General features: G+C 53.1%; 1 protein-coding gene across 3 annotated transcripts in view; it reads right to left on the bottom strand.

The window, feature by feature from the left end:
• Positions 1-14,951, bottom strand: part of TMPRSS2 (transmembrane serine protease 2) — a 31,250-nt gene that overhangs the window by 13,054 nt on the left and 3,245 nt on the right. For 2 of the 3 annotated variants that reach the window (XM_070407162.1, XM_070407161.1), the window contains exons 2-5: positions 10,015-10,085; positions 7,011-7,233; positions 4,793-4,879; positions 3,422-3,541 (exon numbers count right to left, since the gene is read on the bottom strand). In XM_070407162.1, coding sequence (XP_070263263.1) covers positions 3,422-3,541; positions 4,793-4,879; positions 7,011-7,233; positions 10,015-10,029 — 445 coding nt within the window. In that variant the 5' untranslated portion in view covers positions 10,030-10,085. Of the gene's footprint in view, positions 1-3,421; positions 3,542-4,792; positions 4,880-7,010; positions 7,234-10,014; positions 10,086-12,488; positions 12,508-14,951 lie in introns of those variants that run through there. The other variant, XM_070407163.1, reaches the window with a different exon arrangement.

Below are 14,951 nucleotides of genomic sequence, written 5' to 3'. Positions count from 1 at the left end.
TGTTCTGGGGGGTGTGTTCTGGGGGGATGTGTTCTGGGGGGTGTGTTCTGGGGGATGTGTTCTGGGGGGTGTGTTCTGGGGGATGTGTTCTGGGGGGTGTGTTCTGGGGGGATGTGTTCTGGGGGGTGTGTTCTGGGGGGATGTGTTCTGGGGGGTGTGTTCTGGGGGATGTGTTCTGGGGGGTGTGTTCTGGGGGGATGTGTTCTGGGGGTGTGTGTTCTGGGGGGGGGTGTCTGTGAGCCCAAAGTGTAAAGTGAGGGATCCACTATTCTCAGGCCTCACTCTCGCCTCCCATCTGTGCCCCTGACTCGCTGGACACGCTGACTGACATTATTCCTCCGTGAAATTCCAGCCTTGGTCTGATTATTTCCCAATGTTTCCATGATGAGTGGTTCCAGGTGCCACGTGTTAGGCGAGTGGATAAGCCAACTGTACTGCACCCAGACAATGGGAGATGATTCAGAGCTAAAAAGAAATGAGCTATCGAGCCATGAAAAGACACGGAGGCCATCTCAATGCGTGTTACTCAGGGACAGAAGCCGATCTGAAAAGACCGAATAATGTATGATCCCAACTATAGGACGTTCTGGAAAAGGCAAAGCCATGGAGACAGTGAAAAGACCCAGGGTTGCCTGGCGCTGGGGGAGGGATGAGCAGGTGGGGCAGAGAGGATGTTTAGGGCAGTGAAATTACTGGGTACGACACTTCAAAAATGGAGACACGTCGTTATACATTTGTCCAAACCCAATGCCCAAATGTAAATACATTACACACTTGTCCACTGTCCAAATGTAAATACATTACACACTTGTCCACTGTCCAAATGTAAATACATTACACACTTGTCCACTGTCCAAATGTAAATACATTACACACTTGTCCACAGTATCGAGAGCAAACCTGACTGTGATCTCAGGACTGCAGTTAATAAGAACGTATGGGCATCATCAATTGTAATGCATGTACCACCCTAACACAGGACGTTACAGACCGGGACAACTCTGAGGGGGATGGGACCCTGTACTCCCTGCACGATTTCTGTACACTTAACACTGCTCCAAAAAATAAAGTCTACCAGTGTTCAGAAGGTAACCAGGATTAAACTACTTCCAAAATTAAAGTGAAACTGACACTGACGTGGTTGAAAGTGAGTGAGACAGTCCGTCTTGACTTGTGGGTGATATTGGGGATTTGTTTTCCCTTCCAACCATCTGCGTTCAAGGGCTAACTCGGAGAGGACGGGGCGCACCAGAGAGCCCGCCCAGCCGGTCGCAGACAGTGTGTGCTTTTTCAGGATGGTGACCTGTCTCAGCTTTACTGAGGTAGCACGGACAAATAAGGAGTGTGTATATTTAAGGTGTACAAGTGTGTATATTTATGTTGTTCCGACGTACATGTGCATGTGAAATAATGGCCACAACCAAGCTGATGAGCGTCTCCAGCGCCTCGGCCTGATTAACCTGCTTCCTGTGGTGGTGAGAACACTTCGCCTGCCCGCTTAGCCGCTCTCAGGCGTGCAGCCAGCATGGTGGCTGCGGCACCTCCATGGCTCTCCCGTTCCCCTCCGATAGTGTAATGCTCACAGAAAGCACAGCAGTAGACGTGGGAAGTGAGCCAACGTGGAAAGAAAGCGCCACACGCTGCTCGTTCTCCATGAGCGGCGGGTGGTCTCCGTGTCCAGAGCCGTGCGTCCTGAGGAAAATTCCCTCCTCCCCCGGGGAGGACGGATTCAAAGCGCATCGCATGCGTGTCCTGCTCGAGTACAGACCACGCACGTCACCTCCATCTACTTGTTTTATGTGAATAACTGATATGAAAACTAGATAATAGCACAACCACATTGAGGGGGACCTAGAAATTATACACGCACAACCCTCCGACCCAGCAGGAAACGGTCCTCAATGTGCTCACGTGCTTGGTCCATGTGTGTGACAAGTGGTGGCAGAACCAACTGTCCCCAGGAGGAGACTGGGACGGAGGGCGCGGCCACACGCAGGGACTCGAGTCCCGATTCCAGGCTGCGTGCCGGCTGGATGGCAGCCACAGGGAAATGGCCTTAACATGCAAACAATATGTGCTTGTTTATGCAAAATCTCTCCTGAAGGAGAAGCAAGAAACTCATATTAGTTGCACCTGAAAAACACCATGATCGGCTGGTACACAGGCATGTGTGTATGTGTACATACATGGTGCGTCTACATGAGAGTGTGTGCATGTGCGTGTGTATTTGATATGTGTGCACATGAGAGTGTGTATATGTGGTGTGTCTTTGTGAGAGTGTGTGTGTATGCATGTATGTTTGTATAGTGGTGTGCATATATGACAGTGTGTGTGGTGTGTGAGTTGGTGTATGAGTGTGTGTGTGAGCAGAGTCGGGGGGATGACATCTCTCCTTTGGGACTTCCTGAATTCTGATCCACTTGAATGTATTAACTCCGCAGGTATTTAAGTACATACAACTCACATGTTAAAGGAGAGCGAGGAAGAGACTGTCCAGGTAAAATGAGTCTGTCTCACACATGCACATGAGAAATACCAAAAGCCATTCTACCCGGAATCTTCACCACCCTCCACTCAGCTCACAAACGCCCCACTTTCCGTAAGAAACGGTGACAAACACCATCGCTAACACAGAGGCAGGCACTCTGGCCCAAGCCTGAAGCGTGCGTGAGCCACTTGCCGACCGGGAGCTCCCGGCAGAGAAAAGGCCTTCGCCTGCAGACACAGGTGACATTCGGCGGCTGAGGCCAGCCCGGGGCCCAGGCATGTGTGTATGTGTACATAGTTGTGTGTCTACATGGAAGCGAGGACGAGCAGGAAGGGAAGCTTGCTGAGGGGGCCACAGGGGCAGGAGGGTGACCATGATGTGCAGTCTTTCCCTCCTGGCGTGCACTGCACAAAGCGTTCCCAGCTCAGAGGACCAGCCTTTTACTCGGGGTTGGGGACCAGTGACGTCAGCTCGGAGGACCAGGCTTTTACTCGGGGTTGGGGACCAGTGACGTCAGCTCAGAGGACCAGCCTTTTACTCAGTGTTGGGCACCAGTGACGTGAGCCCCACTCCGGTACCCAAACCCCATTCGCCCTCTCACAGCGACAAAAACTCAGTGTGCGCTCAACTTCACATTGTACACGGCTGCTCGTTGTTACTGCCGTGTGAGACATCCGTGGCAGATGGGAGTGGCATGTCCTGTCATGGGGAGTGGCCCTGTCATGTCCCCCCAACCACTGTGTGATGCAGAGTGAGGAGCACACCGGCTCTGAGCCTGTCTCCTCATCTGAAAATCGGGGTTAACCCAAGGCTCCAGGTAGGGACTCATGATGTAATGGACATGGCCTGCACCATCATGCCCTGGCCACGGTGGACCTGGGACACGGTGGACCCCGGCGCCCAGCCCCTGGCCACGTGCAGCTTCCCACTCACCGCACTGGTTCTCGTCCTCCCCGCTGGGACAGTGCAGGATCCCGTCACACCAGAGAGAGGCACTGACACAGGTCCCCGAGGAGCCACACTCCATCCCCGACACCGTGCACCTGTTCTCCGCTTGCAGAGAGATGGGAGGGAGACACCCGTCAGGCTCAGGAACCAAGGATGCTGCCCCTCGCCCACCACAGCGTGTCATCCACCCCCCGCAACAAAGGGGAAGCACCCGTCCCCCTTCATTTAAGGAGGGGCTGTGTCCCAGCTGCAACATAGCACAGAAAACGGGGCTGCAGCCCAGGCCGGATAGCTCAGTAGGTGAGAGTCGTCCCGATAAGCCAAGGCTGCAGGTTCGATCCCCAGTCAGGGCACATACAGGAAGCAGCCAGTGAAGGCATCAATGAGTGGAACAACAAACTGATATTACTTTTTCTCTCTCAAATCAATGGATAAAATTTTTTTAAAATTATTTTTTAAATCCTTAAAAAAAGAAAAGGAAACCGGGCTGTAGGCCAGCAACGCAGAGCCCCTAGTCACGCTCCTCTCAGGGCCAGAGGAATGGCTCCCGGCCTTGGACTCGGGCAGGCTCCACGCCCTCTCTGCCCCACAGGCGACTCCCATGGGCCCTCGGCTGCTGGGAAAGGCCTGGCGGCAGGAGGAGGCAGGCTGGCCTGCAGCCACCACCATGTCACAGGCCACCAGGTGGGGCCCCAAGGCGGGGAGCCTGCGCTCAGAGTGCCAGGCGGCACCTAGTGCCCCAAACCACTGGGTAAACGTGGAATGTCAACACCTCGGAAACGGCACGGGCTGTGACCACCCTCAGATTAGGAGGAAGCACGCAACCCAGGCAAGGAGGCTGCCTGCTTCCAAGAGTGGTTATTCGTGCACCATCACGGCTAAACGGAAGCAAAGAGAAGTGGCTCGCTATATAAGAGGGAAACTCAGGAAGGGCTGAGGGAGGGAGCTCCGGCCCAGTGAGCAGGGCCACGAATGCTCAGCACCCAGTGTCAGCCGAACACCCAGTGCCAGTCCCCAGCACCCAGCACCAATACCAGCCTCAGCACTAGCCCAGCCATGCACCCAGTGCCAACCCCAGCACCCAACACCAACACCAGCCCCAGCACCCAGCACCTAGGGCCGGCCCCAGCTCCCAGCGCCAGCCCCCAGCACCTAGGGCCAGCCCCAGCCCCCAGCACCAATACCAGCTCCACCACCAGCCCCAGCCATGCACCCAGTGCCAACCCAAGCACCCAGCACCAACACTAGTCCCAACACCAGCCCCAGCACCCAGTGCCCAGCCCCAACATCAGCCAAGCACCCAGTGCCTGGCCTCAATCATGCCCTCTCCGGCATCAGGGGCTGCTCCCCACTTACTGAACTTCCAGAGCAGGAGAGCGGCCGCCACTGCCCCGGCGAGCACGGCCACCAGGGCCACGGAGATGCACAGCACTTTCTTCGTCTCTGAGAAAAGGAAACACGCGCACAATTCACTGCGGAGGCTTTTGAAGTCACGCTCTCAGACTCGATCCATTACCTGTATCATATCGCATATCGAGAAATAATTCCTCATGCACTTAAAAATGTGACTTTAAAATGCATATTCTGGGAGGTCTTCATTGTTCCATAGCACTAAACGTTATGCTAGAGCAGAAAGCCATGATGCGAAGCAGGGGCGGGGAACGTCTGCCCACGGGCCGTAAAAGACCCTCGAAATCATTTGGTCTGGCCCCGCCAAGGCACCCCTTTTCTTCACCCCCCCTCCTCCCCGCCCACCACCCCCCCCCCCCCCCCGCCGCCAGGACTAGAAATTCAATAAACCTAGGAGCTTTTTTCTCAGGAGGAGGCAGCCGATCAATGATTCTCTCTCATCACTGATGTTTCTGCCTCTCTGAAATCAATAAAACATATTTAAAAAACAAAAGACTTTGGAAAAGGAAACCAATGTTCTCTAGTCAAAACGAACTGACGTGCCATTGTGGGTCGGAGCGTAAGCCACAAGTTGGGTGGACAGGGCTACACGCCCACCCACACCCCCAATTCCTACAGGGAGCTTTCGTTGGAGGAAGGCGGAGAGGTGGAGGGGAGGGTGAGAGGACACATTTAAACAGACCCTCCGACCCCCTCAGTTTATTCAGGAGGACACCGGGCTGGGGAGGGAGCGGTGTGGGGAGACCTGGTGCACCCAGAGGTACACATCAGTGCTTCTGGAAGTCAGTCAGGCAAGTCCAGCCCTGGAGCGGAGAGACCGGACTAGGGCTCAAAGCCACGCCTCTTGCCTTTTGTTTTGTTAACACATTCTGCGAATTCCACAGTCTGCTCTCAAACCTGTGAACTGTGACAGGCTTAGGATCACCTGGGGAGCCTGGTAACCATCGGAGATCCTGATGCAGATGGGGAGAGGGAGGCCTGACTGTGCAGCTTTAACAGGTTCCCAGGTGAGGTCAAGGTCACCGGTCCGGGAGCGCCAAGTGCCACCCTGCCACCTTAGCCGACAGCGATTACGTCTTGGGCAGGCAGAGCGGCGTGAAAGAGGCCGCTCTCTCTGGGGAAATTCCAAATAGCCAGTCCTACCCATTGGCCAAGGATAATCTTTTCCCTTGGGCGACTTCCATGTGTGTCACTTTATCTAAGAAAAACACAGCTTGCCTGGCGAGTTAGGGAATATTAAATCGGGGAGGCTTGACTCTCAGTGTGTGGCGGGCGATCTGCCCAGCTCTCGCGAGGAGCATGCGGGCAGCGGCTCCCCTGCTGTTACCTTTGCTGGACAAGTGCTTTGGAATCAGTGTCTGCTCGGTCCAGAGGGCTGGTTTGCCACTGTATCTGTTGTTGAGTTTAATCATAACTTACTGTCCCTTTACCTTCATCGTCATCCACTTAGTCTATTGTTGATGCAGCCCTGCTGTTTCTGGCGTCAACAGTTCCCACCACAGGCTTGTTGACCCTCATTCTCCAAAACCTCAACTGTCAGATGTGTACACATTGTGCTTCAACGGGAAATACCACCGATGGCGATGGCTGTTGCTAAAACAGCGGTTCTCAACCTGTGGGTCGCGACCCCTTTGGGGGTCGAATGACCCTTTCACAGGGGTCGCCTAAGACCATCAGAAAACACATATATAATTACATATTGTTTTTGTGATTAATCACTATGCTTTAATGATGTTCAATCTGTAACAGTGAAAATACACCCTGCATATCAGATATTTACATGACGATTCATAACAGTAGCAAAATTACAGTTATGCAGTAGCAACGAAAATAATTTTATGGTTGGGGGTCACCACAACATGAGGAACTGTATTAAAGGAACTGTATTAGGAAGGTTGAGAACCACTGTGCTAATGCAAACAGATACATTGAGTCCAAGAATGGCCCTTGTACTCCGAGAAGCCCCGGGGCAGAAGGTGACACCTTGCAGCTGACAGCTCTGACACCGGGAAGGGCAGGGCAAAGGGTGAGGGGAAAGGCATGTCACACAGCCCAGCCCCAAGCTGAGGAGAGATGGCCACAGAGCTGATGGGAGCGGAGAGCCCACTAGAGCAGGCCGACCCCAAACTTGAGTATAGGAAATAAATGCAAAACAGGTTCCTACTTGAGGTGCACAGTGTCCTCGACGGGGACTTGGGCTGCGTGCGGACGGCAGGTGTCGAGGTGTTCGTCAGAACCCTGGGGGTGTACTGGGGCACCGTGGACGGGTAGTAGGGAGCTGGATACACCACATAGGCACTGGGGTCCACAGAGGGCCGCGGTGGGTACAGGTTTTCGGGCTGGTACCCATGGTTTTCGTAGTAAGGCCCAACACCTGGTGGTAATCCCTAAACAATAAAAAAGAAGATGAATAATATGCAACCCTAATGACCCTAATTATACCAAAAGCCAAACTTACCTGGGAGAAAGGCTAACCAAGTTTTCAATTAATATTCATTTCTTTATTGAGGTACTAGAGACCGATGCACGAAATTCATGTGGGGGGGGGGGAGGGCCGGGCTGGTCCCTTACCTGGGCTTGCACCCTCTCCAATCTGGGACCCCCTCGAGGGATGTCCGAATGCTGGTTTAGGCCCCATCCCACAGTCGGACATCCCTCTCACAATTGGGACTGCTGACTACTAACCGCTCGGCTGCCTGCCTGCCTGCCTGAATCGCCCCTAACTGGCCCCCTGCTGGCCTGGTTGCCCCCTAACTGCTCCCCTGCCAGCCTGATCACCCCTAACCGCCTCTGCCTTGGCCCCCGCCACCGTGGCTTTGTCTGGAAGGAAGTCGGACATCCGGAAGATGTCCAGTCAACCCAGTCTAATTAGCATATTACCCTTTTATTAGTATAGATAATTGATATGTAATATTATATTAATTTCAGGAGGACAACATAATAATTTGATATTTGTACAAATTGTGAAAATGATTACCACAATAAGTCTAGTTAACTTCCATCACCATACATGGTTAAAAATATTTTTTCTTACGAGAATTTTTAAGATGTATTTTTTTAAGAGCTTTCAAATGTGCAGTACAGTATTGTCACTACAGTTACTGTGCTGCACATTCCATCCCCAGGACTTTTTACTTTCTAACTGGAAGTTCATACTTTTTTGACCCCCTTCACCCATTTCACACATTTCCTTTTTAAGAAAAAGTGTGGCCCTAGCTGGTTTGGCTCAATGGGTAGAGCGTTGGCCTGCAGACTGAAGGGTCCCAGGTTCGATTCTGGCCAAGGGCACATGCCTGGGATGCAGGTTCGATCCCCAGGAGGGCGCATGCAGGAGGCAGCCAATCAATGATTCTCTCTCATCATTGATGTTTTTATCTCTCTCTCCCTCTCCTTTCCTCTCTAAGAGCAATAATATATATATTTTTTTAAAAAAAAGAAAAAGTGTGGAAGTCTGGGAATGAGTCAATACCGTGAGAATGGGGTACAAAGTTATCAACTAGCGATACCAGAATTATAAATAGACCCATTTTACGCAGAGACACATGCGTGAGAGGTTACCAAATTTACTTATGCATGTTACTTGCAAATTCCTTTTGTATCTCCTCTTCTCTTATAAAAGTATATCACGTGTACTCACCATCTCTTATTAAAGGTCCTGTACCTGGTTTGCAATTGGGGGCTGCTTAGCAGTTCTGCCTAAATAAAAACTTCCTTATGCAGCACACGCATTTTGTGGAGAGTATGTGGAATTTCTGGGTCCAAAAGTGGAAGGTACGGCCCCAGCCATCGAATTTTATTCTCAGCTGCAGCCTTGGGCTGGTTTGTGTTCTTAGAAAGCCCTTCTTCTCTTTCTACTTAAAAATTGCCTCTCCAGGCCCAGCCAGGCAGCCAATCAATGGTTCTCTCTCATCATTGATGTTTCTCTCCCTCTCCCTTCCTCTCTGAAATCAATAAAAATATATTTTTAAAAAATTGCCTCTCCAGGTCTACCCTTCAAGACACCCCCCCCACCCACCCCTCCCAAGCAGGCCACTCTAGACCCTGCCAGCCTTCGACCCTCAGACCCTCACCACGTCAGCACCTTCAGTCACCCGCTGGCTGGGAGGTCCCCAGGCCGCCTTTCTTCCCCTGGTTAATTTCTCCCCTCAGGTCTTGCTGATTGTGGTCTCAGAGAGGACCCGTACTCTAAGCAGAGGCAACTCAACGCTTGGAATTTTAAACGGAGCCTTCAGGGACATGTGATTATGAAGAAGTGAGCCAAATGCAGGCTCCCAGCGTCCACCTTCCCTTAATAACTCACCAAGGCTCTCCTTCTAAAGTCTAAAGAGTATAAGTCTAAACCAAACAGCAGAGAGAGAAAACGAGATGTAATCTCCCGCCTAACCAGAGGCAAAACAGGCGGCACGTGTGTCCGGCCCTATCGGCGGCATCTGAGAACATGCCGTCCACCAGGAAAGGCTGCAGCAAGCACGGGCGTCCGTCCTGGCAGATTCCCGTGCCGTGGACTTGAAATTTAAAATGGACCAGGAATATATACACCAGTAACAACTAAGGGCAGGGGAGCAATGGGTCTATTTTCCAGACACAGGGCCTAGAAAACTGTTAGTAACCACAACTCTTCACTAAAGAGTTATCCCAGGAATAAGATGAACCTGTGCGATACGATGGCGCATGAGGAAAGTGCATTGGCCTCCAGCGGGGGGTTCCAGGGAGAGAGAGAGAGCCAGCCCAGCGCCCCCGTCAGTGAGGACCTGTCCCAGTGTATCAGGAGCGAGGCTACACGACCGACTGCTAGCCCACGTGCCCTACACACTTTCTTCCCGGGACTTACCCCTCTTAGCACCATCCTGCCCCCGTCTGCACCCACACCACCCCTGTCCTGCCCCACTCCCACCCTTAGGGCAGGAAGAGAAGAGGCCAAGGTGAGAACCCTCCTCTCCCCACACCCACCCAACAGCTTCGGGACTCCTCTGAGCAGCTGCTGTGCGGCCGCGCCCTGCCTCCCGCTCACCTGTGATGTAACGAAGGCCGTGACCAACCTCCCCGGAGCACACACAGTCCCGACAAACAGCTCTTAATGTTCTGACACCCCCCCCCCCCCCCCCCCCCGGGGAACTACCAGAAGGAACGAGGGAGCGAGCGCAGACACGCGGCAGTCCACCACTTACTGAGTTTAACGCCATCCTGACTTCGTCAGCAGCATCAGGTAACGGGAGGTATTTGGGACGTTCAAGATGACCTAGAAGAAAGGATGACAAGACTGTGATCTTTCCGTACCAGTCAGTTTCCAGAAGATCAGTTGAGAAAGAACTAGAAAACTGTCCAGGTGAGAGCTACCTCTCTCCAGAACAGACCGCCGAGTCCTCCCCACAGACACCGCTGCAGGAGCCCGGGGCTGCAGCTCCCGCCAGCCAGGAGGCCAGCCCAGCGAGGTGACCTCCACCCACAGGACAATCCAGGGACTAGAAACACACAAGGTGGCTCGGCCTCAAGTGCAGCAGAGGCGACAGGTGGGCAAACACCTGGAGTCAACTCCTGGCAGGTCCACTCCCTAGGCCAAAAGTAAATCTCTCTAAACCTCAGGCCGAGGGGACACAGTCACCGGGCAGTGCCGGGCACCGAGTGACAGCGGGCATCCATCTATCAGACGCGACCTGGCTCGCACCTGCAGAGAGAGAGCACCCGGCAGCACGAGGAAGCAGCCCACACCTGAGCAGGTGGCCTAGAACGTAGTACCAAGGAGAGGCCACACCTGGCTTCTTAACTAAGCCATATGGAATCTTCCATTTCTTCATAAACACCCATGTAAAAAAAATGTGTACACACATGTAAAAAAAATCTGTGAAACACATCCACACCCACCCACTCCTCCGTTGACTAGCCTAAGTCCTGAAAGGAAATTCAGAAGTCATCTTCTGCGTGGTTTCTAATGAAAAGGAAGCTCTGGGTCACTTGTCTGCTGTCTGTGAAGCGCTCACAGTAATCGCTAGAAAGACCGTCCACACAGAAAGCTCTGTGGGCAAGCCCCTCTGACCTCACTCTCCCTCCTGCGGGCAAATGAGGGCGGGTAAAAGCTTTTACCCGCCCTCCCCTGCTTTCTGGCAACGAGCAAAGAATGCTTCAAGGAATGGCCTTTGCCATCATGCGTACACACACCGTGTTCCCAGTGAGAAAGCTCGGGGCTTCCAGGCTGGGACCAGGTCCGGAGATGTTCCATCTGTACCGTGCCCGGCACACAGTAGGTGCTCAACAGCAGCAGGCAGCACGGCACGTGGGAAAGCCCAGGACCGCCGGGGCCAGCTTCTGGGTTCTGACCCCGGCTCGGTCTTTCACAGGCTGTGACCTGGGACAAGTCAGTTAACGCTTCTTTGCCTCAGTTTCCCCATCTGCAAAAGGAGGTACAGTAACGCCCACTCCAGGGTTGTCGGGGAATGAGATGAGTTGATGCTAGTGACGCTCTCAGTGCCTAGCACACAGTAAGTGCTGCATACATTTCTGTTTTAAATAAAAGCGATGGTAAGGCTGATAAATGTTGAGCAGCCAGTTGGGGGGAGAGGGGCGCGCTCAGCATGGCATTTGCAGATTTGCCTCTGGTAAGCTACGGGCATGAAACCCACCAGCTCTGAACACACAGGGAGGAGGAGGAACAGAGCCTGCTCCAGCACACCGCTACCCTGCTGTCTCCTGAGCAGAATTGCCATCTGACTCATGAATCTAACAACAGCAGCATGCTCTGAATAAAACAGGAGGGTGGATTTTTAATCTTGGGGAAACCTCGTTGACTAGGTGCCCCCAAATGCACCAGATTGTCTATTTACTCTTCCTGTCAGGATAAAACCTAAGAACCAGGTCACATTGATAGCACTGAGGCTTTTTTACGATTAAAAAGAAGTCAACAGCTTTCCAGGTAAGAGACAAGAGAGCTGTTCCATACACAGGGGGAGGGGTCCCCATTTAGGGTACATATGACATTTAAGCCTTTAAATGGCGCGATTATCACGTATTCATATACCTTCCTTGCCTCTGCCCCGTGAAGCAAAAGCCTTCTAAAAAGACATCCGCTCAGTCAACTCCACTCCCTTCTAGTCTAAGCTGGACTAAACTCGTCACCTTCCTGAGATTAATTTGAACAGAGTCCGGCTGAGCGGGTGTTCTCACCCCTCCGGTCGCTCTGCTCCCTGCGGCGACCGCGGTGGGGGTGTGGGGGGGGGCCTCTGAGCCAGCTCCCCAGTTACAGGTGTGGATGAAGTTTCAGGAAATGAACATTCGATCCACTGGCGGCTTTCCCAGGTGAGGAGCCCGCTGAAAGGAGTGAGGCATCGGTGCTCAAAATCCAGGCTTCCTATTCATTCCAGATCCCTAACAGTGAGACGGGGAGGCCGGAGAGGAAGCGCGGGGAGCCACGGCCATGAATGGTCCACTAAGAGCCCAGGGACCCAGAACGAATGCAGCTTGTCCCGGCTCATCCAGCCATCCATGGCCCACAAAGCCTCAGAACCAAAAGCACCCAGTGTGCCCAGATCAGCTCCCCGACTTTGGAGTAGAAGAAGAGGGTCTCGATCCCCAGGACCTCCTCTGGCCCAGAAGAAGGGACGGGGATTTTCCCAGCGGAACGGGGTCTGGAAGGAAACCCGCAGATCACCTTCGGTCCCGCTCCTCTTCAAACGGCAAGTCCGAGCGCGCCCACGCGGGACAGCGAGTCTGTTTTCTGAAAGTAGCCAGGCAACCTAGAGACGGCACGGTGCCACCAACGGCCTCTCGTGCCCTTTAAGGACACCGATGACTGTTCTTCCCTCTGAACACCAGCCACAATGAAGCACTTTTCCTTTAAGTGACAAAAAAGCAAATGTGCCTCCGAGCTCCTAACCGGCCGGCTCCTCGTCCACAGCACACAACAGAACGCGGTCGTTTCGGTCCACTGTGGGCCTCCTCTCAGGGAGCTGAGTCACGCCTGAGTCACCTGCGGCCCTGCGGTAAAATCCTAGCTGCACCCCACGACAGAATAACAAAGCTGGTCCCGAACAAGAATCATCTCTTCTCGGGTGTCTGTCCTCTGGACACCTCTGCCTACATTAGCTAGAGGCCAATTGGAAAAACCACCAAACTAATGCGAATCGGCTCAGTCTCAGAGATGCATCCAGGGGCGTCAGGGGTGTTCCCTACAAAGAAGGATCCACTGATTTCACCTCACACTCCCCTTCAGGCATGTGCTGTGGTGCAGCCCCCCACTGGGCGCCTTCCGGGGGTCACACAGGTGTGACGCACCGATGGGGCCCAGCTTCCTGGACCTCAGAACCGGTGTCCCTTTTTCAAATGCCAAAGCAAGCAACGGCAGGAGACACTCCCCATCCAACGAGCAAACGGCCCCCTTATGTCTCAACCGCTGCACAAAACCACATTATACAAAAGGATGCTCTCATGCCTGTTGGGGACAGCACACACTGTTAAAATTAATGGAGTAGATTTAAACAGCAGTTCAACACAAACAGTATAAGGCGATCAGACAAATGGCATATACAGTGATGAGAGAGAGAGAGAGAGAGAACCCCCCAGGAGAGGCACTGTCCGAAGCATCCAAGTTTCTTTTTCAATGAATGCCTCATTGTCCTGACAGACTTTTTAGGGCAGGAACTGGGTGTGGTCCTTTATTATTATTTTTAAAATCTAGCTGGTATCATACAAAGAAATTGTTCCGATATATTTTGAGTTCCAAAGGCCAAATGAGTAAGAGGCAACGTAAGAGTGAGAGAGCCGGAGAGCCTGCACCTGGACAAAACCCCGCAGGTCCAGGTGTGCAAAACGAGCCACGCCTAACAGGACAGACGGGTCCAGGCCTCTCCAGGAGGGAGTGTGCAAAGGCCACTGGCTGAGGTTTAGGGAACTGGCCCAGTCGGTCTGTGAAATGGGGGTAATACAAGAGCAGGTTGCCGCCAGGAGGAAGTGTGTAAGTTCCCAGCACCGTGCCCAGCCGCGATGAGCACTTCGTGGTAACAGTGACAGGTGCTAGGATTTCTTTCCCGGTATCCAAGGGGCTGTTACGTGGAGAGGGACTCCATTTGTGTAAATCCAAAGGACAAAACCAGGACCAAAATAGTCAGAAATATCAGAAAGCCAGGTTTCACTCAACCCAGGGAAACCATGTTCAAATGGTTTCCCAACTGGGTCATCTTGGAAAGAGCAGAGTTCTCACACTTAAGATTGTTTGATCCAATACTGGAAGCTCATTACTCAAGAACATTCTAGAACAGACCTGGGCTTTAGCTGGGAGGCCAGACACCTGGGCTTTAAGCTGTGTGGTCGGAAACGCGAAGGAGGAACACTACACTCGTCCCTAGAAAACCCAGCTCAAGGGCTGGAATGAGGTCAGCTGCGGCGTCCTGCCAGGAAGGCCCCTTGGAAGGCAATGACCTTAAAGGGAACCCGACACTGGGTCTCAAGCCACACACGCACCAACAATAATAAAGACCGCGCTTGTTTCATCTTCCAATTCGGCTCTCACTTGGAAATATTTATCTAACTAACGTCCACTGGCCGGCCATCGCCCTGCCCGCTCCTCTCAGCCCTTCTCAGGTACTCACTCTCCCGGCTGTTCTGTCCTGGCGTGAACTTCCAGACATCAGCAGCCGCAGCCTCGAGCTCGCAGAGCCCTCCAAACATTTTTCTCTCTGATCACATTTCTGCACTATCCCCCCTCGTGCACACACACATCCCCCATTGATGCCTGAGGACTGGCCATCATCTATTCTATACACACAGACCAAATGCCTGCAGATGGTCACCCAGAGCCAGTCCTTTCCTCCTCCTCCCTCGCTCGCCTCTAACAAGAGCAAAGGCCTGTCTTTGAGTCCCTTCCCTTCTTCCCACGCCAGTTTACAATCCAAGTGACTGCCCGCACCCTCCCCAGAAAACCATGACTGCCTTTCTCCCCAGGCGCTTCTGCCGCCGCCTGTGACATTTCCCCCGTGTTCCAGTTCCTCTTCCAACCACTGTCCGGGGTGAGGACAAGCCAGTCCCAGGCTGCCTGACCTCAGACTCCTCCTCTAGACGGTCTCCCAAAACTGCTTGTGTGATCAGCCCCGGCCTCTGCTAGTCACAGGGATGGTAC

Source organism: Myotis yumanensis, unplaced genomic scaffold, assembly GCF_028538775.1.
Source record: "Myotis yumanensis isolate MYYU_CA2020_CCGP unplaced genomic scaffold, mMyoYum1.0.hap1 SCAF_2, whole genome shotgun sequence".
Classification (NCBI taxonomy): Eukaryota; Metazoa; Chordata; class Mammalia; order Chiroptera; family Vespertilionidae; genus Myotis; species Myotis yumanensis.
This window is presented reverse-complemented; position numbering and strand designations above follow the sequence as displayed.